At 38.3% G+C, this 27,816-nt stretch overlaps 1 protein-coding gene and 1 long non-coding RNA gene across 7 annotated transcripts in view; one reads left to right on the forward strand and one right to left on the reverse strand.

Moving 5' to 3' along the window:
• Positions 1-16,165, forward strand: part of LOC135163535 (protein cortex-like) — a 64,935-nt gene extending 48,770 nt beyond the window's left edge. Inside the window, exons 2-11 of one of the 5 annotated variants that reach the window (XR_010299136.1) lie at positions 6,890-7,111; positions 8,155-8,425; positions 8,596-8,911; positions 8,983-9,202; positions 9,303-9,627; positions 9,857-10,011; positions 10,164-10,310; positions 10,642-10,796; positions 14,915-15,010; positions 15,076-16,165. Coding sequence is in view for 2 of the 5 variants with exons in the window: in XM_064123047.1 (XP_063979117.1) it covers positions 6,890-7,111; positions 8,155-8,425; positions 8,596-8,911; positions 8,983-9,202; positions 9,303-9,627; positions 9,857-9,999 (1,497 nt within the window). In the remaining 3 variants the exon portion in view is untranslated. Of the gene's footprint in view, positions 1-6,889; positions 7,112-8,154; positions 8,426-8,595; positions 8,912-8,982; positions 9,203-9,302; positions 9,628-9,856; positions 10,129-10,163; positions 10,563-10,641; positions 13,482-14,914; positions 15,011-15,075 lie in introns of those variants that run through there. The other 4 variants (XR_010299134.1, XR_010299135.1, XM_064123047.1 and 1 more) reach the window with 4 other exon arrangements.
• On the reverse strand, positions 2,330-27,457 carry LOC135163669 (uncharacterized). 2 transcript variants are annotated; one of them, XR_010299169.1, is made up of 7 exons: positions 24,680-27,451; positions 14,039-14,281; positions 13,477-13,753; positions 4,816-5,064; positions 4,019-4,256; positions 3,820-3,915; positions 2,330-3,288 (listed from the first exon to the last, which is right to left on the reverse strand). It is a non-coding gene; the product is annotated as an uncharacterized LOC135163669 (long non-coding RNA). The 2 variants fall into 2 exon arrangements; XR_010299168.1 differs by having other exon boundaries at positions 13,477-14,281; positions 24,680-27,457.
• Positions 27,458-27,816: the final 359 nt, after the last annotated feature.

Here is a 27,816-nt window from a genome sequence, read left to right on the forward strand (position 1 = left end):
TTTTTTGGAGGTTCGGGGTCTTTATCCCCACCAATGCACTCGGGATTCGCGTGTTATGAGAATTTTTGCGAGGATGCTGCAGTTTTTTTTTGCGGAGGAATTATTATGAGAGGTGGAATAATTCGGAATTTGTATTTTTATGGGGGATACAAGCTTTGCCTTTTTGGCGGGTCTCTATTACGGAAAACTGATCATTTGGAATGTTTTTTTCGGGATAAATTATAGTGGGATATATTGAAAAGAAAAGGAAATTTTTTAAGAAATATTTTTGCAGTTTAACGAGAGACGTTTCATAAGGTTTTTCTATGTCTTTTCATCTATGATTTCTCGGTTGTTATTTCTTATTAAAAATTTACACGAATACATATACAAAATAATGAGCTTTACGAGAGGGTTCACTTTGAAACGGACATATCATCCCTTTTCAACAACTGCTTGTTCATTTTCGGTTTTTATTCCATGTTCTATAATTGGAATATTTAATTGTTTATTGAAAAGAAAAATCAGCATGAGAAAATTGACTTGCCCTGTCGCGAAGAGTTTCACGATTTTTATTGGAGGCAAAAAAAATATTCTCATTGGTAATTATTTACCCCTCTATTTCAAACGACGTAATTGAATTCGTTAAGTTATGTTTCATTCGGCACACGACGTATCGGAGGCGGCAGTTGCACTCACAGACAAACCGATGCAGTTATAGAGAGCATATAACAGAGTTCTATCCCGATATGCCAGTCCCCCGCGAATGCGGATGGGGCATCGGCCCAACCTCCTAGCTTCCACATCCAGCCAATAGCAGTGGGCTCTAACGCACAATCTAATACCCCATTTCATTATTGCGTTGAAAAAGCGTCATAGAGGGGCGTCCATCTGTGTAACAGCAGACTCTACTGAACTTTCTCGCGATGCGTTCATCGCTTGTACAATAAAATACGAGAAAGTTTTTTTTTACCACCAATATTTCTCCAGTACTATATTAAAAAAAAAATCAGTTTTCCTTATCTAGATTTATTTTATTAGTCTCATTGGTGAATTGAGGAGTACGATGACGCACAGACCCCAGAGACTTGAACGCCCGAGCAGAAAACGCAGTCTCATATCGAGGAGTGAAAAAAAAAGGAGGGTGAGGAGGAGGGGGGGGGGGGGAAGAAAAAAAATCGATTCAAAACGGTCAACGTTTTATCGAGCTGTCGCCTTTACGATATTATATTGCCGATTAGTATAAACCCGTTTTGCACCTCAGTACATTCACGTTACAATACAAATATACCAATTCATTAGACCATTGGGTTCCTTACCGCAGACACTAATTGGAATTTACACTATTGGGATGATTTCATTTTATTTCATTAAGGTGTGAGAATATTTTTATTCATGATTGTGAAAAAAAATTGCCTTCTTGTTTCAACGTCAACATCATCGTAAATATTGATCAATTGATTTTATGTTTCATTCGTACCTATACCCGAGTGTCCGGTCAATTAAACTCTGATTATGTGAGGATCATTTTTATTGGGGATAAATAAACTTCAAGTGGTGCTGCATAGCCGATGAAATTAATGAAATTACGGACTTTATGTTATTTTCAGGGTGAACGCGATTTATCAGCTGTGATAATTAGAAAGGACTCTATAAATTACAGAAAATTATCGCGAATTTCCGAGTGATCACCGCGAAGTGGTATATTCCGCCACTAGGGCTGAAAGACCCATTTTCTCGTATCGATCGATAATTTCCACGTGTGATGCGGAAAACATCCGCTTCATTGTTCCGTGTAGTTTTCATTTTTGTGAGAATGAACTTTCTCTCACCCAGAACAATTTTGATTATCATGCATTAATTTAGTCTGTATTTCGAGATAGAAATGAGATAACGAGGCGCCGAGGAGATAATTTTTTTAATAAAAAATTCAATCGATGTATGAAATTAGTTAGAAACGTGGTAACCACCTCCTTAATTCACCTCTTCCGCATCAAACTTCATGACAAGAATCAATGAAGCTGGTAAATGATTATAGGAGATTAAAAGCCCGAGGATTAACCAATACTCTTTTCTTATTTATTTATCAAAGCGTACCTGAGCGATTTAAATGCATTAAAAGGTCGTGGACGAGATTCTTTGGCGTCCGATGAGGAGGTAGAGATATACCCGCCGGAGGCGAGATTAATCCGGTTGAGCAGACATGCGACGGACAATGTTCCTCCTTCTTGTGGTCAAGAAAGAAAGGCCAGTGCCTAGGTAGGAATCGTTAGGAGTTAGAGGCGAACGAGTGAGGGAGAGGGAGAGAGAGAGAGAAAAAAAAAATCGAGGGATGGAAAATGTCCGATAATACCAGGTGATATCGTTTGACCCTCACGCTGGCTTTCAAATACGAGGCAAAATATATTCCAATAGGTGGATTAACCGAGTAGCAGGAGAGGGGATGAATAGGAGAAAGATGAACGTCTTGGAGTCACCAAATCTGGATAGAGATAGATCATCGCGCTGTGTACAGGACGCCGGTCGTTACTGCGTTGTCGCGTTCACCTTCCACTTCTGGAACTTCTTGTTGTTATCCTTTTATTTTTCAACGAGTCTTCTTCAGCTGATATTCTCGGTGGAGGACGATGACTATGTTGGATGGAATGCTGAGGGGAAAAAAAATTATGGGGAGTGATGTTGGGAAAGTGAATGGGTTCATTTGATGGAAATTTTAGGAATTGCATGAAGAAATTCAGGGGGTGAAATGGCATTTCTCATTTTAATTGTTAATCAAGGGGGATAATGAACTTGGAATTCATTGCTGCCAGGGAATTGTTAGGCGAGAAACTCAGCACGCTTTTATTTATCAATTATTCATGGAGACGTTGAAGAATCTGCACTGACATTTGGAATAATGGGTTTGTAATTTCTTGCCAACTTGGAGGGAGGGAATAATAATGGATTGTTTAACAGGGAATGGGGGTTAAAAAATTGTTGATATATTGGCGGAAAGGAAAAAGACCATTTTCAGGAAAAAATTGAGACAAATGTTGATATTTTTAAGATATTGAGAACATTCCATGAAAAATTGATGAAAAATTAATGGTCTCGGGCTGAGAAAAGCGATCAGGTGCTGAAGTGATCTCGGTCCTCAGGTGGGCCAGGGTCTTGGGCAAAGTTAGCCGGGTGTACATTCGCCCACACATCACTGTATGCCAAGCCTGGATACGTCGGCTCGCCCCAGTGGAGTGTTCGCCTACAACACTTGGGACTTCAGATTTATTGTCGGTTGTAATCCGAGTTCCTCCTGTTAGTCGGCATGTCAAACTGAAAGGAAAATAACAAGTAAAAGAACTCAGGGTACATTGATAAAAGTTGGTTAACACGCACGTTAATTAATAATAACTTTCTCTACGAAGTTATAATTTCCCTCATTTCACAATTAATTATGGCTGTTGGGCGTATGAGGGAGAAAAATTACCGCCTGTGATAATCAGACGACTGTTTTAAGAGTATTATAAACTTATAAATTTCTAAATACACTCACGCGAGACTTTACATCGAGGGAAATTTTTTTTTTCTTTTCAATTCCAGTCAAAACGTTAATTTACCCCCACTGTCTCATGAATTGGGTCAGCAATTTTAATGATAATAGAGGAGAAAAATTCTGAAAGGTCGAGTGAGTTCGCGTAATTCATAGCTCAAGAATTTTTATGTACCTCGTGGGTCATTTGTACTTTCTGTTCTGAATGACTTCAGTCATTGGGAGTTCGTTAGTCCTGTCTTGGGTTCATAAGGACGAGGATTTTTTTTTCGTCTAAAATATCCACAACAGGCTTGTTTTAAAAGCACAATTACCTTTCGACCTTTGATGCAAGGGTTTCCGGGGCAGGACCTCGAGCCTCTTCTGACCCACTGAGACCCTTGTACGCCGTTGCCGCAAGGTGATGATGCCTTCGAGGCAAAAAGGATAAAAGAAAATCAGAGAAAAGAATATCCACGCGCGTCGTCCACACGACTTGAGTGCGTGTGTGCGATTGTCATCTGCGCTTCATACCTTCAACCATTACCGGTCCACATCCTTCGTACATGTGTGTTACGTATTTGTGTCGGTCGCCCTGTCCACTTTTACTCCTGTACCGTGGGAAGACGCCACTGGTCATTCGCTATCGTGCAATGACATTGTCTTGTCCACCTCGGACCCAGCTTAAAAGCGAGAATCATCGAGGTGTATGTCGATATTTACGCCTCGAATTATATCGTATTACCATTCTTCATGGCTGTCGGGATTATAACTGTAGGGGGAATGAATTTTTAATAAATTCAATGTTCGACGTATTCTAGGTCTTGAGGCGTCTGATCGTTTCGTCAAGGATAATAATTTTTTTTCTAAATCATTGCAGAGTTTATTCATATAAAAATTCCAGGGCTAGCACGGGAAGTCATCCGGATCCAAGTGCCAGTAGGTCCAAATATAGGATTCCTTCCTGGTGTCAGCACTGGAATTTTTACAGGCGCTGCAGGAATATTTAACTGGAAATCCGGAGAAAATTGCGGTGCTCTCGAGTGATTTTTTTTTGATTCTGCTCATGTGAATCCATATTACTGTGCTAACGAATTTTTTTCTACTGGAAATATGTAAAAATTTTACTCAAGTACAGAAAACCACGACAGAATAATCGGGCTCTTTCAAAACCCCTCCCCCCATGTTCTTCAGTGTTTTATCTGGATATTTGGGTCTGTAAAAATGTAAAATTAAAATCCACATTGCAAGAAACAGGGGAGGGAAAGGTGGTAACCCCTTCGGCACCTTGCGAAGGAATCAGGTTGGGCCCATGAGTAGTATAAAAAAACCTGTCTTGATCCCTCTGCTGGGGGCATTTCTACAATTCCCTATGGGAAAGTCTCTCGGTTATGATTTTTCGTCTAAGATTCCATTTGTTGCAGGAGACGCAGTCTCACCCCATCTCGCCCCTCAAGAGTGGATTTAAAAGTCCTTCAGCTTCATGCAAATGAGATCTTCCTGCAGGGTTCATATAGGCTCGATTTATTGGCTTCAGTCCTCAACCGTCATCCAGAGAAATACGTGAGAATACGTCTCTCCTGAAACAAACGAACCGAACGCAAGTTTCCTTCTTTTCTTTGATCCATAATATAATTTATAATGGATCATCAAAATTTATTCTACGTTAGAAAAATTTTATTCTCATAAAAATAAAAATTACTGTGCTGAGAGTAAAAATTGCTGTACTAAAGGGCTAATTTATTATGCTAATTTATTATCAGAATAAAATTTTTCAAATACGGAAAACAATTTGCGGGATAGGAATGAGATCTCGAGCGGTAAAATAATTTTAATCGGAAATGTCTCTCCGTGTAAATCGTCTGATCATTTTTGTGCAAATTTTTTTTTTTTTATACAGACAGGACCATTTCAATTGTTATTTACGATTGCGCTGCGACGTTGGAAATGTGTAAAAGTAAAATCTGATAAAAGAGGTAAACCCATATTCCATTGAATTGATTCCCAGAATTTCCAACTTTCGGTAATCCTTTTGTCCAATGAAGTTGTCTTCGAGATGTCCCGCAGCGTCGAGGCACGCGAGTGCATCTGGAAATATTCCTGTCGTCGCTTTCAAATGCGCTTAAATGTACACCCAGTTGTTATTTATGGAGTGCAAATAAATGTCTTGGACTGGAGACAAAGAAGGTAGCCCGCAAGTAGTAATTTGCATAAAGGCCCGTCTGTCCTTCCACCGAGTGCTAGTGTTCTGGACGAGAAAAGTATATTCCACGTTTATATCCTTTACTTGGGTGGGTTTCCAATAAAGACAAAAATTCATTTGTTATGGGCGAGAGAGCTGGGGTGGAGGGAGGGAGGGGGGGATGAGGGTGAATGGAGGAGAATGGAGAGGAGAGGTTTAAAAAATGGAAATGAGAGTGGAGAGGTCGAAAGCCGGTAGATATGCAAAACAAACATCCACCCCTTTGGGACAAAATCCAGTTGCCTTCGGTGGGCTTGGGACGTCAGCATGTGGACTCAGAAACTTCTTCTTTTTCATTCATTGACTGCTTTTCATCTTCGATTTTCATCAACTTTCTTCAGGCCCAATGGAGCCTGTTCAACATCATAAAAACCAATGGGTTAAAAACTATTTTCTGACAGCAAACACAATCGATAATTTCTTTTATTCTTAGAGAGAAAATTCTTTCTCCAAATATTTTAATATCAATTATAAATTTCGTGGGAATGAGTAGGCAGAGAATTTTTTCAGAAAAAAAATAGTTTCTTCTCATGGTGAATAGCTTTTACATTTTTTAGCTCGCAATGATTAATTCGAAGTAACGGAAAACAAAAATTATTGGAAAATGGATTAATCAAGGGAGAAAGTCTCATGAAATTTCCTGTTCAACTGTCACTGAGCCAATACAATTAATAATAGACCGGGTAAACAATTTTTATCGAAAGAAACTAGCTGCTTGTCTCGTCCCATCCATCAAAGCTCCATGAGAGGCCACAGGGGCCAGATGTTCGTTGGGGGTCTAAACTGTAAAAAAAAATGGAAATAGGGGGCTGAATGTACGGTGGCAAATATCGTCCAACCCTTGATCCTCCATTGCTGTGCATAATGCCCCACGCTCTGGCGGTTCCCTTGACCACCCCTTCACAAAAGCCTTGTCTGCAAAAATTATGCGAAAAATAAAATTTCCCATTTTATGTCTGGATCATTGTCACAATGAGCCTGGAGATTAAACAGCCGTGGTAAATATATATCTAGGGTTGATAATAGACTCGAGTGATTTTTCTGATGTTCATACCGGTTTATCCGTTACTGATGAATCAACAAAGACATTCGGCATGACAATGTGATCCTATGTGATATTTTCCGAGAATACATGAAAAATAAGTATTTCTCACGTGTTTCAGGAACCAGTACCGGTCTACTCGCTGTCCTCGCTTCCTCAGAAGAGCTACCCCATTGTTTCCCACAACTTTTACCCTGATAGCAACTGCCAGGGTCAAGTAGACAGATTCATCCCGAACAGGCGATGCCAGAACTTTGATTTTTCGAGGCACCATTTGATGAGGAAAGAGACATCGATTGAGATGGATGCTTCTTCGGATAATTATATTGATGTTATCGGTCAGGTAATTTTATTTTTAGCACTCGTCAAGCGATAGAGTCCAAAATCTTTCGTCAACAATCTCCCCAAAACTTCCAGGATAATTCCGTAAAATTATAACACGAAAAAAGACGTAATTTTTATTGAATATTTTTGACCGAACGCATAATTGAAAATTAATTTGGCATTTTCACGTGATAATTTTCATAAACCGTCAAATTTGTTGCTTCGCTTAACTTTATCATATTATCCATGAATTCAACCGGCTTCGATGAGCTGTGAATTAAATAAATACCACAACATTATCGCGCAGAAAACCCTGAATTTCTTTGCAAATAACCAACGAACGAAATCCACCACCGAAAATTTAGCAGCGAATTCTCAGTGGAAATTTTGGTCTCCACTAATGACCATGAAAAAAATGATTAACCTCGGTGAAACAAGCACGGACAAACCTCCCTGACACATCCTCCCTCATTACCATACGAAATCGTCCATAATCCACCGAGTCTCGTCCCGACCTTCCACAAGCAAACAAAATGAGTAAATCTTTTTCTCAATAATTTTTTGTTATCCGACTTTATTTATTTCTATATCATCACGAAGACTCGTTCTCCGCTTTCTCATAATCGCCGGTACGAATATAGTAACACTGACACGTTGGATATATACCCAAGTTACATTGGAGGACGTCTCCTCCTTCTGTAGTGGGAACGATTTACGAGCGTAATCGCGTAACACGTTGACCATGGTCGTGGTTGAAGTTAAACTTGCACATATAGAGGACGATGTGCGCTTCTTCGATCGTTAAGCTTCAACGTTGGGCCTGTGTCTGGACAATTTACTTGCCCTCCAGGTCTTTCACTCTATCCATGCAATTCCTCTGCCCACGCCTTGATCTTACACTCGATGGCGTTTCATTTTTGAATTCCCAACATGTTGTATTTTCCTTTTGAATATTTTTCTTTTTCACCCAATATGCTTTTTTTTTCACTTCGTTCACACGAGCAAATGTGAATAGATGAAACGAATGAAATGAATGGTTTGAGATTGTAGATGTTATTTCAGATAAATTCCTTGGAGTCCACGTGGAGGAAACGCCTCATGATGCGAGCGATGCAGAGGCTTGATGTTTTATCGGGTGTTGGTAATCAGAGGATCTTGAATATTAGTGGAAAAAGTCGGATTGAGGAGGTGTCTGTAGGCAGAAAACATTGTCGAAGGAGAAATAGTGTTGTTGATGAGTATGAGGACACTCTTTGGAAGGTTAAACCCAGGAGCAGGCCTCTACTTGGGGAACATCGTCAAAAAATTACCATTCCAACTCAATCGAGATTGTGTACGTTACTGATTAACTTTAATTCTGCCGGGACATTTTAAGGTTTTTAAGTCCTCAATTATTTCTTAATTTTGAAAATTTCCAAGATCGAATGTTCATTTACTGCCGAGGTATTTAAGCGCATGAGTCGAATAAGGGAACGAGTATGTATTGAGATTCTGAATTTACAGGCCGTGGTTCCATTGATTGGAGTTCCAAGAATTGTATTGTGGCACCAGTCGACATAAATTTACATTTTTTTGCGATGGACGAGTCGGAACCGACGCATATCAGTATTTCGGTGGCGTCTTCATTTCCAGGCTCACGACATGTCAAATGTCTCAAGTGGAATAATGCTGGAAATCAACTAGCCATGTACTCGAAGAGCTACACAATATGTGTTTTCGATGTGCCATCCGCAAAAGTACTCTGGAGTGACACTTGTCTCTGCGATGACTGTGATATTACTTGTATAAATTGGAGTATAGATGATGAGGAGATTGTCGTGTAAGTTATTTGTACACATGTAATGCTGTAGACCCGTCGCTATCGCTCCCATTGATAATATAAATTCGCAGAGGATGCACATCTGGAGGGATATCCCTTTTTCGCACTCGGGAATCAAAATTAGAACATCTAATTGAACACATACCAGCTCACAATGGAGCTGTACTACACTTAGCAGTATCCCCCAACAATCGTTACCTGGCAACTTCCGGAATCGACAGACTAGTTCATATCTACCTGTACCCAGCAATGATCATCTACCTTGAAATTGGTTACTACGATGCAACCCAGGTACATTTGATCCCCGTTAATTCATTACCCAAATAGGCCATAAAACGTAATATAATTGACGTTTGTACCTTTTTCATGAATTTTTTAATCTCGAAATAAGGCATTCGCCTGGCACCCCTGGGACTCGGGAACACTGTGCATTGGTGGTGGATACAACGATGGCTCTCTGTCCCTTTGGGACATGCAGAGGCAAGAGTCCATTGGATACAAACGAGTAGCCTTCTTGGGCCACGTGAAGAACATGAAATGGAACAAGATCAGCGGAGAACTGGTCGTACAGTGGTACTACTGGGAGGGCGACAAACGTTTTGTCACTATCCCTGTATTGGCTAGTTGGGATAGGATTGTCGATGTGGCACAGTGGAGTCCACGATATGGAACTCATGCTTACAATGTTGTCTGGAATCCAGATCATACAAAACTAGGTGACTAACCCATTTTCCATTCATCAAATTTGCAATTCCAGTTTGAGGGCTTGACATTGAAAATTGGTTCCAGTCGATGACAATTTTCCCAAATCGCCTGATTTTTCAATTACTCTAGATATCAATAATAAATTATAGTATTTCTCTGGTCTCAGTAAATTGTGAATATAACAAAATTCCAGGAAGAATTCTTGAAAAAAAATTGTTCTCTTTGTTTTTGAATTTTCAGGAGTTCAAGTATCGAATGCTCTATTGATCTGGGATTTCTTCGAGTACCAGGAGTCAGCCTGGTTGCCTGATATCAGGGAAAAGAAGAAAGCTGTATTCTTGCAGCAAGCCCAAAGTACATTGAATACCCTCAGCATACGTTGAACGATTCTCACCGTACGATCCACACCTTATGTTTCTATTTATTCAGTATTGATTTTTAGTACTCAACTTATTTTGATGTTCCCTTTACAAATAGAATGTCTTGCTTATGAATACACTTCTCGCACTTGATTCTCGCGTTCTTTCTTTTTATTTTTGGTACACAGGTGCTCTTATAAAAACAAACACCAGGTTATTACACCGAGGAGGGAGAATAAAAAGATGATGACTCTAACGACCGATTACTCGAGTTATAGTCAGTGGTACTTCATCTGGTATGAATCAAAGTGAGTTTATGGACCAAGAGGGAGATGGTAAGAGTGAAGCAGACTAATGATCTAGTGGATGTAATCCAATACCAGACTTCAGTTCCCATCACTTTAATAATTATGCATAACTCGGATGCTGAATAACTACTGGAATTGAAAGCCATTCTTCATTTTGATAAGCTAATAAATCAATGGGTTCAATTAATCAACTGATCAATTCTACAATTTATCTTGGGGAAATCACTTAATCCTTGTCATCACTGCCGGGACAATTAAAAAAGATAAAAATCGACCAGAATAAGATTAATGAATATAGATGTCTCTAATGTACGCTTAATTATCAAATGATTAACAGCTGGATTTTTTTAATTTTCAGCAATCACCATGGAGAATAATTCTAATAATTTTAATGACATTAATTGTCATCGGTCTTTGATTCTCGGAGCTTCTGCCAATTCGTTATTTACGATTCATGATGAAGACTGGAATTGAGTCTTTACAATTTTAAAAAATCCATACTGTTCCAATTTGGTGAGAAAATGTTAATAACCCTTCACTCAGACGTAAATATCCAGATATTTCCTTCTGTCTCGACTAGCTACACCAGAAAAAAGTCTAGTGGTAAAAAATTTTCCGCATCAAAAATTTTCATGGTTACAGTACTCCCATTGACCAGCAAATAACTCAGCAAAAATAATGTTTTCACCACATGGAGGAAAAAATAAATTTTTACAGCACATATTTTCTCATTCACGGAACGTTAATTGGCCAAGTAAATTTACGAGGCACCTCAGCCTCCGTTAAATACAACTAATTATCGATAGATATTATCTCGAGTGTCATTAAATCAACAAAAACCTCATGTTTCAAAATATGAAAAATACACGAGTAACTGAAACGGGCCCTTGGTACAACATAGACACGTTATCCGTTGACGTTTATCTTCGATTTATGATTTTAGACAGGCCACGCCAAAAACACGTAATATAATTCACCAAACAATTTTCTCACAGCACTATAATTATCGTAATAATCCTCAAGGTAGGATACACACATACACTAGCGCTAGTAGGATGTCTCGGGCTACCACACTCTCGTTTTACAAAACGAGTCTATTAATTTATCCTACATGCCCCGACGTCACTCTATCCAGACGCTTTTTCCATCATAGAAAATTGCTTGGGCTTCACCCTGAATATTGATTTATCTACCAACTACTTAGAACAATGTTTTGTGTAAAAATAAATTAATGCAGGGAGGCTAATATTTCTGAAATGCCGGGGGTGTATTACCTTGTCTCATTGAAATCCGATTTCAGTGGATGCAATTAGAAGTGAGTCATATTGAACCCTCGGGTACTTCATACTCGTTAAGCTATGCCTGGTATCATATACTCTTCCTGGGTTAAAGGCGTTAAAGTTCTACCTTGTGTGTATGTGGTGCAATTTAGCAGCACGGGAGTACATTCTTTGGTGGTAAAGAGACAGAAGTAAGACACATAGTCCGTCCGGGGATAATATAGCTTCTTGCTATCTCATGGCATTCATCATGGCGACAGCCAACACCACCATTCTCTCCTTGCACACAAATTTCATTTTTTTTTTTATGGATGGAACAGTAAATATTTCACCCTGAATTGACCTTTCGAGTGAGAAATTTGACGACTCCAAGAGTTAGTCGGGGTATTGACACTAATTTTTCCATTTTTGGGGACATTTTTAAGCCGAATTCCTCAGCTGAAGGTGTTGTGTTCAAAGGGCGATGCACGTGGCACTTAAGGGAGCCGATTTTTGGAAAATTTTTGACGAAGTACAGAGAACTTTGCACTGATGGAAGAATTCAGTTATTACCGACTGAATATTTTTTTCTAACTCGCTTGCAACGTCCAATGTAGCGTAGCTCAACTTAATGACACAAAGGGGAAAGTAATTAATGATCCACCACGGAAATTCATCCATTATTTTAATTACGCGATAAAGAACAAAGTAGTTACACCCACCCGAAGGTTACGCGCCACTGGTAATTCTTTCTGAGCTAAAAAAAAAGGTGAAGCTAATACACAGAGAAATAAATTCTCCTGAGATTAAGTTTAAGAGTCCAGTGGAGTTAACTTGCGGAACCTTCGGCATTTGACTGTGCGCGTCCCTTTATGATACCAATATATTTTTACAGCGCCTGTATTTGGCATCATCTCAGGGCGAAACACCGGCTCAAGATGAAAGAGGAAAAAAATTGTACCTATAGTTCTCCAGTCTTCCACATTTTGCGCTTGTGTATTGGAAGAACTGCAAGATCTTGGGTGAGATAGATTTTAATGATAGGTTTAGAGGTACTTAAATACTGGGTAGAAAATTGTGTGTGTTTTATGCTGAAAACAATCGGCGGAGACCAGAGGTGCGACAATGTTCTCCAAATATGTCCCTACGATAGGTTTATTGTTTGGGATAGTTACCACGGAACAGCGTGGCCAGAGAACAATGGCCCTCCAAGTCAATTTGTGAGTTTAGTCGGGTCTTTAGTGAACTCGTGTTTTATTTTTTTCTTTCATTATTTTTCCGCTAGATTAATTTTTTTCTTCGTATAAAATACAAAAGGAGTATCCACGTACTCGTTATTATGTGAATCATTATATCTCGATTGAAAAAATTTATTCAGATTTCTTGACCGCAGAGGTTCATATTCATCGAGGTTCGATATCAATTTTCAGAGGGAGATCACTTTTACGTGAAATTGGTTGCCATTTGCATGAGAAAAAAAATATACCACGTCATGAACAATATCACATTTTTTTTACAATGAGGAATATTTCATATTCTCCACAATAAACTTTTCTATTATTGCCCTAGAATTTTTATAACAAAAATGTCTCTGTGTCGACAGTTCAGACTTCTCCCTGAAATTTCCCAGGTAATTAAAAAAAAATTTCGAGACATTTACTGCACGCAAAGCGCATGATTAATTCAGCCAATAAATGATACAAATAATTGAATCAATCCAATCATTCACATTCGTAACGAACATAATACCGTGATAAATTAACATCTCTGCCCTCGCAATATTCCCCATAAATCATCTCAGATTAATGATCCAATATGTACGTAAATAGCGTCATTATACGACCTATAAACCATCATTTTCCGTGCGTGAGAGACCGCAAAATGAGCAAACAAAATACTAAAAAAAAAAATTTGATAAAAGACGTGAAACTCACTAGAACACTTCCCGCCATTTTTCTTTCCAGCTTCAAGGAGGAGACAGAAATAAAAGGCCAAGTATTCCTATTCTGCTGTTCGGCGTGAAATACAAGCCGCGACATTGCCGGCAATGCAGTGGCATGTTTACGAGAATCCCAAGGATAGGAAACTGTGCACAAGGCGTCCGGGTACGTTAGTTCGCGCTTTTAAAATTTTTATCCAACCTTCCTCTCCTCGATCGGTTAGAATGCAGTTCAACCGCGAGCAACTGTGCAGTCGTTAGCCATCCAATATCTGTAATAATGATCGGCAATTTTATGATGAGAAAATAGCCAGAGATATGAGAGAGAGAGAGAGAGAAAAAAAAGGGGGGCAACTAGATTAAACTTTATGATTGAATTAGCAATTGTTCATGATTCGTGGGGGCTCTCTTTTGTTCGATGTAACATTTACTCGGTGAAACATTAAATCGACGTGTTATTTTTCTTATTTCACTCAAACCTCCCCACTCTATTGATTGTATACCTCCTGCGCTACTAATAAGTAACAACGGACCACCTGGCCGAAGACAATAATTACCCTGGCCATTAACGGCGTGCCAAGGAGGTATCCCGTCGGCGTCCTCTGTACTCCATTTGCCTCTCTCTCATCTACCGGCTACTTCATTCTACCTTCATCTTCTGTATGTATGCTCCTCTTTATACTTATTCAGTACATACTATCTTCGGCGATGGGAGTACTGGCATACTTGTTACGATGCCTCGTTATATGGGGTGAATACTCCTCGGTGGAAATTCATTGTTGGTGGATGGAAATATCAAACTATAAACAATAAATTCATTCGTTTCGCGATTATAACTGCCTGGAAAGTGAGATTTTCGATGGGAATGGTCACGAGACTGACAAGACGGATCACTAAGACTTGAAACTCCAACTTATGAGACTTCAGTTTCCCATCGATCTCATGAACTATCCTTTTGAAATGGTTTAAATAATAATAGAAATAATAATAAATTGCGGCAATTAAAGAAGGTGGTAAAATGGCGGAACTATATATTTTCATGTGTTTAAATTGGAAATCTCATTTTTGTCACAAATTGTTTACCTGAAAATGAAGTCACCTCATTATTTCTCTCAATAATTAAAACTCGAAATGTTTGAGGTTCTGGGATCCTATCAAATAATAAACCATGAAAATATGGAGGGAAAATAACTCATTTCTTGTCCAGCAATAATCGCTACCGAAACAAATAGCCTGCATACCTTCAGCATTTTCAATTAATTAAAACTAAAAATGGACTGTAGATTACATAAAATCATAGAGCATGAATTCCGTTTAACCCCCGCACGTAGTGTCGGTCATTCTCATTCATAGCTTCCACTTGAACGTGAGTCCGACCTCCACGAACTTTTACTACTCGCCAATCACAACGTTTTATGCTTTGTGCTAAACAGCTCCGTTCAGTTGAGAAAAGAAAAAAAAATTGAAAGCTGGTAATGGGGCACCCGTGAATTACCCCAAACGAGGAGGAATTGAAGGCGGTAACCCAGGTACGAGTTGAGTTAAGGAGATAATCTCGAGGCTTTTTTTTTTCATTAATTTTTGTGAGTTTTAGATGGTGGAAAGACGATAGAGGTGAACATACAGAAGTGGAGGATATTACAGGCTCGGATGCTGCTTGAGGAGCGGTGGGGTAAAGGGTGAGGGTCTTTGAGAGCAGTCTTCCACGGTTATTAAGATGTTCTCAACTGAAATATGGCGTCCAACGGGAATAATTGCTCGTAGTATGTAGTGCGAGAGAAGGTGGATTATAATTTATCGTCTTAGAGCGTTTCAAATTGCTGAAGTTCTGCCATTTCCGCAGTGTGACAATTTGTTTATTTTGAAGAGGAATATTAATGGATTTATTTATGAATGTTGGGATGGCAAGATTTCAGGTGAAGGTGATGAATGATCACCGTTATTGGAGGGAGTCTAGTGGTTTAATGGAGGTAAATGAGTAATTGTAATCAATATTCACGAAGTCCCTGACTTCCCGAGGATTTATCGAGGAAAATTAAGAGAAAAATCGATAATTTATTTGCGTTCCTGGAAAGTTGTTTCTTAACTTTTTTACATTTTTGTTATCGGAGCAATTATTGTGCAATTTAATCTGTAAATCTTCTGCTGTGCAAAGGAATATGTATCGGTATGTGAAAAAAAATTAGCGATACATATATTTGTTCTAGATTTTGTCGTTTTTTTGTGGCGCAAAAATTGTAAAAAAATGCTATGAACGTTATCGTCATAAATTTTCTTACGCCCAATTCCTTTATCTCACTTTAATTGCTACAAGGCAGCAAGGGTCTCTCTCATTTCGAATGAAATAATTCCATACGATTATTCAATCAATGTCGAGAGTAATTAACAGAGTCTAACACGGTGGACTCTGTGTACTTTCGCTTGTTACAACTTACAGGACAGGTTTTAGAATTTTTAATTTCCATCTCGTCTTTCTCTTATCTCCCCCGTCTTCATTCTATTCATTCATTTATTTGTTCTGGGCATTTCAATTGAATTTTATTTCCAGTTGTTTAGAAGTTTATTTTTCACTTGGAATTCACTCGGCCGAACGTAAAGAGGATAAAATAAGGTAATGCTGTTGAAACTTGGACTGTGGAGGATAATTCTCACCCTATTGCTGGCAATTCTATATCTTCCCAACAGTTTCATACTCTGTATTACAGCGCAGATGGGCTTCAATTGAAATCGAACGGATCTTCATTTACGTCTCACTCGATTCACTCACCACAAGAACCATTGCAATGGGTTATGCTTGAATTGATTTTCTTTGTGTAGAAAATGGCATATTTCTTGACAAAAAATGTTAGGAAATAGTCAATGATGTAACCTGAATGAAATTGCAATGAAAAGATTTGCTTTGGAGACAAATTAATTCAAACTGTCGATAATTTTATAAAATTTAGGTGATCACTGAAGGATTTTCAATGAAAGTCTCACCTATTATTATAATTAAATACATAATTTTTTATGTTGAGTGTTCAGCTATGACTTGACTATCCAAGTGTTCCATATTGACTTTTTTATGAGAAAAAAATTGGAGGGACTTCATTATAACAAGTAGTGTTTTATTACTCACTAAATTCTTGAAATATTTTACATCGAATTTTAGTCGAGTTGACAGTCGTTCTAAATATTCGTCATCGATTATGTTTCCTTTATTCGACTTATTTAGGTAAAATATTCAAGACGGAATGAAAATTTATTGAGAAGTACCAGCATATTAATTTGAGCTTCTGAATTCTCGCCTCTGGTGTAAAAAAACAACCCGAAAAAAATTGATGATGAAAAGCGCTTAGGGTCAGAAAAATTCCCTGAAGATTCCACCCAAGATTCTCGATGCTGAGATGGAATGCTCGGTTAGCAGGACTCTCCATTACCCCTCAGTAAGTCAATTATTTCACGTTCTTTCAAACATGCATTGAGACACTTGGTAGCTAAAAGGGAACGAGTGAATGGATTCACGTGCGGGGGTGCTTGATAAATGTTTCTCTCTGCTCTTCTTCTGCTCTCTTTTATTTTTTTCCTTTATTGTAGAATCTCATCCCATTATACCCTATAAACGGTCATTACGGTGGAATAAATTGTGCGTGCGTGCGTCTACCACGCGACCTTTCAAACGTCAGCGATCGACTTATGTTGAAATGTTGAGGGAGTCGGTATATTTAGACTTTGCATTTCCGTTTATCATTTGCATGATTTTTCGTTACAATAATATTTTTGCAACCCCAATTATGACACGTAAAATAATATCCATCGTCTAATTAAAATCAATATCTTCCAAAGATCGTTCAATAATTCTGCTGGGAATTTCCGAAGATCTATCGATCATTCTCCCAATAACACTCTCCTGCCAATTTCCATAAAATGAAATAAGAAAATATAAGTAAACTTTACCGGGGCTACACAATAGCTATTCACGTTACACAAACTTCCGACAAAAAAAACCGCGTGAGATTCTCTGATATTTTTTATCCTCACCAAAGCATAGAAATGACGTATTAATCAAATGAATAAAATGAAAATAAAATATTGCTCAATCTGTATCTTCGTTTTTTCTCAACTACTGTTCCAGTTGAAAGCAGGAAGCAACTCTCGGGAGGAAGAGAGAATTTTGCAGGTGGTCTAACTCCACTGGCCTGCAGAATCCTCATTTTTTTTTTCCCCTTCCTCAATTTTTTTCCTCTTCTTGTTTTCATTCACTTTTTTTTTATTTCCACCACATCGCCGTGGCTGAAACTTTAACCGTCGCTGTAACTCAAGTCTGGACCACAACGCACTCTGCTCTCTTTACCCATGGGTTTTACCCTGCTGCACAAAGCTATCTCCCGGATCTCCGTTCCGCATCCTGCCGCTGCATCGCGCGAATAGGATAGTGAAGATCGTACGTGCGCTGCCGTGAAATCTACCATTTTTTACTCCTTTATTTGTACTCTTTGATCTTGTTATTTTTCTTGTTATGACACACTGAAAGCCTTGAGGAAATGCAAACACACCTTCTGGTCTGATCGTTAGTCATTGTCTCTAATTTTTCACAGTTTGCCGCGTCTCTTCCCGGCAAAATGAAAATTTTTGGAAAACTCTGGTTGACAGAACCCCGGTTCCTTTCTAATAGCGTCTGACACTGCCACCACACCTGTGTGCCTCTTCTCCAACCACTTGGAGTTGCTTTACCCATAAATGGAGGAATGCGACCAGGAAGTCCAAGCATGGACAACGCTTGCTGACGCAAACATTTAAGAAAACAAATATCTGCATCTCCAATTACAATTTTCAATTTTTATTCGTTGGATGTTAACACTACCCACAGATGTGGCCATTCTGTACACTTGCTCGGTAACATGTAAAAAATATTACTTGTTTCTGTGTACATCGAGTTCAATTACACTGATGAACTCTTGCACAGCAGAAAACTACACTCAATGTTTAACATTTTTGCAATTCACACGGAATCAATATATATGAGAATATTATTCTCCCTAATCGCGGAGTACAAGACTTTCTAAAAAATTTCGAGTACACAGAGAGATAAATTTTTAATTAAAACGGTTTATCGTTCTATCGAGAGTATTATGATCCATTATTTGCTCATTTATACCGAAAAATTTCGTAAAAATTAGCATATGATAATTAATTTTTATTCCAAGCCGGGGAAATTTGATTCCATCACAATAAATTTTACCCTTTCAGTCCAATGATTCTTACGATGATAAAAATTCTAAAATCGTTTGTACAATTCACCGAACTGGCACAGTAACTTTAACTAAATCATTTCGAACAGCTTTGAAATTAATTACATACTTTATAAACTGAAAGACATTATTCCAAAGACAAATATATTTCTACGCAGATATTTACTAAAGGAAATTTGATTGAGCGAATGCAACTGAATCAATCAATTCCACCTCAGTTTCATGATAAATAATTATCGGTTAACGGAGTATACAGATAATTTTTATAACTCGACGGAAAAATCGTTTTTTATCAAATGACAGTTGCAAAGTTACACTTGTCCATACTCAATTCCACGACAAGCGGTATACCAGTGAGTAACCTCGAGGGAAGTTGGAAGTATACAAGTAACCATTACAGATCGTTTCCTGTGATTTTTTATCACGCGTAGGCGTCAGAAGCGGAGTGAAGGCGACACGCGTGTGGCACTGGATAAGAGGTGAAACAGAAATAGAGAATGCACTCCCTCTCTTTGGTTAGTCCGCGAGAGAGAAGATTGATATACGTGGTGAATAAAACGAAAAAAAAAACAGAAGGGGGAAAGAGGGAGGGGGAGGGGACGGGGCGAAGAATAAGAAGGAAGATATACCCAGGAGGCGATCGGTACCTTAGTGTGTATGGGGCGATCCGTTACCTCAGGCGTCTCAATAGCCACCTCTCGATCGCGCGCCCAATGGGAAATGGGAGAAAAAAGAAAGAGTTGCGAGATGCCCTCAATGATTAACTTCACGCCTTCCGTTAGTCACAACGTTTTCTACCTTAAATATTCGCACAAAATACGAAAAATACAGTGCGAATTAAAAAACATAAAAAATATTCAAATTCCTGCATTGAATTTCCACATTATTTTTCCCATTTTCGTTCGTTTTGATTAGACGCGGCAATTGATTAAAAAAAATCTCCCCCATTTGTTGCTCTGAAGAAATATCAAATGAATGAAATAATCATAATTGATTATAATTTATGGATTTCAATGGTTGGAGAACCTCTTCGTATGAATGACGAATAATTGAGTAAGTCATATTGCATAATAAATAATATCTTGAATTTTCTTAAGGGAAACAAACAAAATTAATTTCAGAAGTTATTTTTCCGGAATTTTTTCGTGTCTATTTCAGTTCAGTTGATCGCATGCAGCGATAAAAAAATTCGCGGAATTTGTTTCTCGGAAAAAATCGAACGAATGAAAAAATTATAATTACTGGTAATTTATGGATTTCAACAATTTTACATTTCATTATAAATACCTCCCTCATGGTAAAATTATTCAGTGATATAGAGTCATTGCGAAAAACTTAATCGCGCAGTTATGAGAAATAATCGAGTGACTCATACTGCTTAATGTATAATACATTGAATTTTGTTAAATAAAAGAAATGGCCTGCTACGACGTGGATTAATTTTTCCTCTGTACAGGTAGTTGGGAGAGAAGGGGTAGAAAAATGTTAAGGTAGAGCAGTTCGATTTGAGGGTGTGCGTGCACTCGGGCAATTAGATGTTTATCTACCTTACATTCAGTCCTCGTTACAAGTCGCACTGAGGTACATACGGCCGGGCGGGGTCTCCTCTCCGTCCCGGTCGCGCGGCACTCGCACTGCTCTCTCGTAAGAGCGAGAGCACCCGGGGAAACGTGTTTCCGCATTTAAATAATTATGCACATTACACCCTGGGATAGCTCCCCGTAACGACCGCCGAGAGCGTGATTAGAATTTTCTTCTTTCTTTTTTTTTTTTGGATGAAACATTTTTTTTTCCATTCATTACTTAAATGGATTTTTTTTTTCTCTCCTCGCGGTGAATTTTCTCGCGGGGTTATACGAATAAATGGTTAGCATTTGTCCTTTTCATTGCACCCAGGAAATTCACGCTCACGCGCCGATGGATACATAAAATCGTTTCTGATGTGTTCGAGGATTGTATTCAGAGGATTTGAATGTATTCAGTACATTCAAATACATTTCATTGTATTCAATATTTATTTTTATTTTTGGCTAGTACATAAAATCATTATTTTTGTGTTTTATTGTTTTTCAGTTCTTTTTCCATTAAAAAATCGTTAAGGTTATTCATCGCGTTAACAGAATATTCCGGAAGATATAAAAAATCATTCCGAGGGTTTTATCCACTGGTTATCTCACATTTTGAATTTTTCCATCAGTTGAAAATTCACATCGTAAATGAGATGTTCAGAGCAGTGAAAAACGATGGACATGTCAAAGGGCATCCGCCTATGCAATTTTCGTCGTGTATTGAGATTAATTCTTCTTGGGAGATGTGGAACAAAACAAATGGGGCGAATGGAGGTGGATAAAATGGAAAAATACTGTGGGGGTGCAGAGCGCGCGCGACGTGCCATGCCTTCGAGGGGGTAATCTTTATAATTTCCCTATCCTCCGATGACTCGCGTAATGCATAGCTGTCGCGAATGCAGAGCTATACCGGAGGGTACAAAATCTTCTGATCTTCCGAGCCCTCTCGGTGAATGTACAGTCAACGGGCAGAAACGCACATTTTTTTTTCCAACAAAAATCAACTTCAAATGTACCTCATTTTCGCGCAAGTAACGCCTAATTGCGATGAGTAATTGAAATACCGACAGATTGATTGCAAAATTTTCTATCTACAGAATCTCTTAGTATAATTCTATGCTCATTACATTTACTACAAAAGTTACGGAATATATTTTTTCAATAAACCTGATTATCCCTGTATACGTCAATTTGTTGAGCAGACGTCTTGAAACTTAAAGACATCTTTTTTTCTGTCCTCTAAATATCCCTCTTACACTCGATTTTAATGTCAATATTATTCAATTCAGCCTCATAACTCGACAAGAATATTTCAAAAATGTCATACACTTATCACGAGTGACCGGTAGCCAATGCTGATAATAAATATAAACGATCACTGATAAGGTAATTTCCCCTCGTCTGGTTCAGTCTTCTTCGAGTGCTCTGCGACACGAGTAATAAAATAAAACGAATGAGATTAAAAAGACAAACTAAAATGGGATAAAATTTTTAAAACAAGTTATAAAATCTCCAGCGCAGATTATCGTCCTGAGAGAAATTAGGACTCCCCTCTCGCCAATGGAATGACCTGTAAATATCGGAAATTACCGTAATTACCGGATCAGGAGATAAAGCAATCGATGGATCGGGTCTCCGAGCGCCATCGCATAAGCGTTCTCAACCCCTTCTCCATAAGCTCAACGAAATAAAAAAAGAACACGATAAAAGTTGACCAGTGACTCTTCCAACCAACGCTCGGACCTCCTATCAATGACGTCTACTTTAAGTCTATTAAATAATCATAATAATTATCATTAGTTGAATAAAAATGTTACACATGCGTGATTCCAGGTGTCCGGTCTATTAATACTCCCTCTCCTTCCTTATGGGTATTTTTGTCATTATCTTTCACTAATTTTTTAAAGTTCTATAACCCTTTCTGTATAATGGCGAGAGGGTATGGAATTGTTGGATAAATTGGAATGCAAATCTGGTGTTCAGTAAAGAGGAAAATGATATTTATGCTAATTAAATAGAGAAAAAAAAATTAGATAAGAGGAAAACTCAGTAGTGAAGTTGTAAAACCAGTGAAGTCTTGTGGTTTTTTTTTTACAAAATAAATTGGTCATTATCTGAGAAATGTGCAATTTTATATAAAGAAATTCGGAGACATTTTTAATGGGCACATTTTTTACAAAACTGTCGGCAATGAGCTCAATGTTTACGCACATATATCTGAAATGTTGACAAAATGATTTATCGAGACTCAGTTTTACCAGTTGTCTAATGAATTATTATTGTCTGATCAATAACTCTATTTTTGACGGATTTAAAAAATAAATATCATTTGTGTGTTTAGCGAATAAAGAAAATATCTACTCTGTAATAATAAAGATAATTTATGATTATTGATTAGATTATTTATTGCTACAACTTTCCATTCCAATTTAAATCGTCTCAATCTAATTTATACTGGCAAAATATTGAGATGTAGAATGCTGAGAAATTATCAGGTTCAATCGGAGGCAAAATTTTATTTCTGTCAAGGTATGAATAAAAAAATAGGAAGAGGCGTTCGGTAAGGATACCTGTAGGATACGTTAAAATAATATCAAAAATCTTGAAAAAATAATACATGAGGAGACGTAAGTCGGGAGATTGAACACGTGCTTTGAAATTATAGGTTCAAGGCCATTCGTTTTTCATAGAGTGATTTTTTAATAATTTTTTTTGAAGAAAATAAAAGATATTATGGGAGAAAAAAATCAGCGAGAGTTATCGACTGATGTCTTATGAAGGAGAAAATTTGGGCTGTGGTCAGTGTCGCCCAGAATTAATGAAGCCTATATCGATGTAGATATGTTCCGAATTAAAATACTGAGTCATGGAAACCCCAACAAGTTTTCCCCTTCAGAAATAAATCATTCCAATCTGATCAATAATTTAGTTACCCAATTACTCCACCATCAGCCCGATATCGTTTGAATGTCGATAAAGACAAAGGAGCGATTTATGTTAATAAATAAATGAAGAAAAAAAAATCGCTGAATACAGATCTTATTATTCATGAAATGCAACTTTCCTCGATTAAATGTCCATTCAGACCCTTAAAAATGTACGTTATCTGCCCGATAATTTTCATTCGAAATATGTAAAAATATTACGTGTACTTCGGTATTCAGAGAAGAAAGGCACGAGTCTAGTCTGTAATAACAAAGCTACTTAATGATCATTGATTATATTATTTACAAGTACAACTCCCATAGCTATCGATTCAATTCCCATTTGAATCGCCTCTATCGAATTTAACTCACGAATATCTCCAATTCCTTGACCCTAAAGAAATCATAATTTCTGGCATTTTATTCTTTCTAATCTCAGTAATTTTCTCCCCCCGTGGAATGCTCACTGAGCATTTGAACGCAATCGAACGAATGATGCAAGTAACACGTGAAAAAAAAAGAGAATGAAAAAAATAATTATAAAAAATTGTTCTCATGCACGAGCAAGTTGCCAATCCACGGTAATTCTTGCGATTGCGAGTAATGCCATACCGAGGTTCCCCTTCATTAATTGCCCAGTAATCTGGTATGTTTGCAGCACGCGATTAAAGTAGCACGCGCCCGGCAAAAACGCCGAGTTGAGGAGAAAAAAAAATGTTTAAAAAATTGTGTGTCTCCCACTACTTTTGATGGAGAAGAAAGAAAATGTGGGAGGTGCATAGAGGGATGGAGATTAATTAGTTGTACAAGTGGTTGCGGCAGTGGGGGCGATAAATTAGGGAGGAAAGGAGGTCTCGGCGATGAGCAGCGCCGATACTGTAACGGCGACGCGTATGTCGGGGAGATTCCGTTGGTACTTGTCGATTGAGGAGATTAAGAGCTTATTAATATCATATTAATTGCTTTGCTGTTCAACATTTTCAGGATTATTCGATTAAGGCTGCAGAAAATTAGAATTTAATTTAAAAGTAAATGTGAGATTTCATTAGATATATTTGCCGCAGTAAATTATTCAGTAAAAATGACTGAATTCACCGGAAAACGTGAGACGGAAATTACAGATCTCTTTGGAAAAATTATAGTAATGATACGTCACTTTTGCAGAATATTTCCCTCCGTAGATCGTTGAAATCAAAAATAAATACTCCAACACAACAAAAATCCGTGAAATTCCAAAGAATTTTCATGTTGTTGAGTGTTATTTTAACGTTTGAAAAATATCTACTCGATCCCTATGAATTTCAACCATTAGTTTTACCTGCGCATGAATTATCATTAATGAGTATTTTAATGTATTACCACCATATCCCGTATTTTTTGAAGCATTAATTGAGCAGCATTGAGGACAGTGACACAGCACGAAAAACAAAAATGTAACGAATAAATAGCGAGATTAAGCAGTTGAGATATTGTACCTGTTGAATCAATGAGGCTTCGTTAGAAATAATCATCGGTTACAGATGCCCGTGCCAACAATGCTATCCAAATGATCCACCTCTCGTATTCATTATCCACCGAGTGCACACACGCTTCCTCGTTCGAGTAATCGCAGCTCTCTCCCCACTTTAATCCTCTCCTTATTCAGTGATTGATAGAGCGATGCCTTTTACGTACATCCCCACCACCCCCCCGGCCTCCCCCTGGCCTCACCCACAATACTGTTTGGTGGATAAACGACGGGTAGTCTTTACTCGCAAACTATCCTCACTTCGTGCTGCATTTCATGCAGCATTCGTACACCCTATAGACTGTAATAAAAGTTTCGAGGTACATGGAGTTGGAGAGCAACTTCTTCAACCCTTCTCGACCAACTGTTTTCTCGCTGGCTCAGGATGCATAAACTCACGTGATAATAATATTCCGTTTTCACAGCGGCACGCGAGTCTACCCGTAAGGCAAACTTGCCACTTTAAACTGCTCCCTAGGAAATAGTGTGAGATGTATTAGCGTGTATTATAGTAAATGATTGTACAATACCAATGAGTGTCATAAGTAATAGGACAGTTTTGCATTTTTTTCTGGCCTCGGGGGGAGTATAATGGGCAGGTTATTTTAATGAGTATATTGCGAGCTATTTTATCGGGTCCTTATGATGATTATAAATCTATCATCGGGGTAAGGACAGTCGATTTATGAATAAACGTTCCGTGATGCATGTGATAATTTCTTAGAACTTGATGAGCTTGCAGAGAATTATCGCGACAAATGGCGACAGCACGAGAGCTTTATCCACACCGCGTGCATCATGCTCTCATTCCCTCGTCTTCATCGCAAAATTTAACAACAATATTAAAATTAATTTTCTCTCCAGGTATGAGAAATTCTCTTCTCTAGATAAAATTTCTCCCCATACGGTGAAGTCTGACTTCATCGAAACTTCTGGCGCGGAAATTTAATTATTAATGATTGATTCTCGTGTCATACAAAGTCATTAGGGAGATTTCTTGCCGAAGATAATGATACTGTAAATTAAAATATCCATAACATTAAAATCCACTCAATAAATACTCCAATACATTTATTACTCCACATTAACTTGCTAACCACTGGCATTGAATAAACACAATAAATAAATAGCCCATACCAATATCCATATTTTCAAAAACCATGAAAACTCATCTACTTGTCTCGGCAATCTTCCATCCTCAACCCATACATTCACCAACCTCACCTCTTTGCCAGCAATCGTCTTTGGTTTATGGTGTATTTAGTACTCTACCTATGGGCAATACGTTTAAACCAAGACCAAAGAGCGAGGGAGATGGAAATAAAAGATAGGCACTTGGCTCATAAACATCGAGGAAGTAACTGAAGAGGTTGCGCTTCATGGATAATCCTCAGCTCTGTTTTTCCGATCAACCCCTTCTTCTCTTGTCTCTTTATTCCTCATACATTGTCGAACATAACCACCCCTTCTTCCACTCCAACGGCCAGATAATTGCTTCCTCGCCGTAAGCCTCAACTCTACCTCTTTCCACATTTTTTCCATAATAACATCTCCAGCGATTCATCTTTTGCCCTTCATTCGACCTTCCTTTTTGCTTATGCTCTTGTTGGATATCCGATGTCTGTCGACGCTCGCGTTATTCTCTAATAAAGGCAGTGCATAATAGACGAGAATATTCGCCAACTACTTGTTACAAGCTTTTCCGCGATCGCGATAATGTTATCACTGAGGAAGAATTCGACTGACCTTAATAAGGTTCGCAAACTGTTACCGAACGGTCGTCAGTAGTTACGGAACGATTCGGGTCAGACAGCGTGGTGCAGGCTAACGTCGGCCAAGCGCCGGGCAAAGGCGTTGTTCTGGGGCCGTAACAGGTCATTTTGGCCGCGAAAAGCTCAAATTTGACGCAAGTTCAAGCTCATCCTCGTCAAAATAAATGAGAAAATAAATATGAGATTATAAGGATTGGTAAGCGACTCAAAGTGAGAACGGGAAATGAATAAAATTCATTTTTTTTAGACCGAGGGTAACAGATAACTCACTTGGGTATGCATGTATGCAAATTGCACTGCTCGTGGAGTCGTGATATTCCGTTGAGGCAACTTTATGTACGCCGGCGATGATTTGTTCGTTAACGCGTGTAAAGATCGCTTCTCTCCTTGCCTTCCATTTCTGCGCTTGGTTTTTATTAATTTACTGTTTTTTTTTTTCATTATAAAAAAAAGGCTTTCTCGTATGGGCCACTGCCTCACGTGCGTATGGGCCGGTAAATTCATCCGGATTTCCCTCACCGCGACAAGCGGGAGGACAAGTTACGACCGTACGACACGCGAACCCGAAGTATGTATGAGGCTTTTTCATTCTTATGCCTCCACCTGTTTTTATCTCTTCATGTTCAATATTTTTTTGAGGTTATTATGGACGGAAATTATCTCCATTGAATTATTTCTTCTTCGATTCATTCAACGACTGTACGGCGAAAAATTGAAATTGATTATTCAAAAAAATTCTAGGAGTTCAACAGAAATTCAAAATGCTCTTTTTTACTGTCAATATATTTGTTTCTTTATTTCAATGTGCGTGTGTGCACGCAGAATTTTCTTTTTCGATGTATCTAGACGGTATGAAAAATCGGTTTCTACCATTTACAGCCAGATCATGTTCACTCTCCCCCTTCTAACCCCTTCCCAGATTCTTGGTCGTTTTAGTTTTCACGCGCAACCGTTAATTATCGCGAGGAAGAGGAACGGGAGTTGTGCAAACCGGCTGATTTAATCTACCGACGCGCCATTGAGCGCCCGATCAGCTACCGCAGTAGGTGCAAACGAGCCCGACCACTATTTCTACTCTTTTTTAAATTAGTAAAAAGTGTAATTAAGTAAGCGAAAAATCGAGAAATTCATCGGTTGAAAAAAAAAATCATTAGTGAACTCATGAGTGCTTAACCAAATCAGCAAAATGCTTCCAAGACTGAGCTTACATGCATTCTCCAAATTGAAGAGACGTAACAAATTATTGATGACAAAAACTGACTTCTGTTGAACACCCATGACAATGAATATTCTACAGATCATCGTCATGTTCATTAAGATTTCAAGTAAATTC

This window comes from Diachasmimorpha longicaudata, chromosome 1, assembly GCF_034640455.1.
Source record: "Diachasmimorpha longicaudata isolate KC_UGA_2023 chromosome 1, iyDiaLong2, whole genome shotgun sequence".
Taxonomy (NCBI): domain Eukaryota; kingdom Metazoa; phylum Arthropoda; class Insecta; order Hymenoptera; family Braconidae; genus Diachasmimorpha; species Diachasmimorpha longicaudata.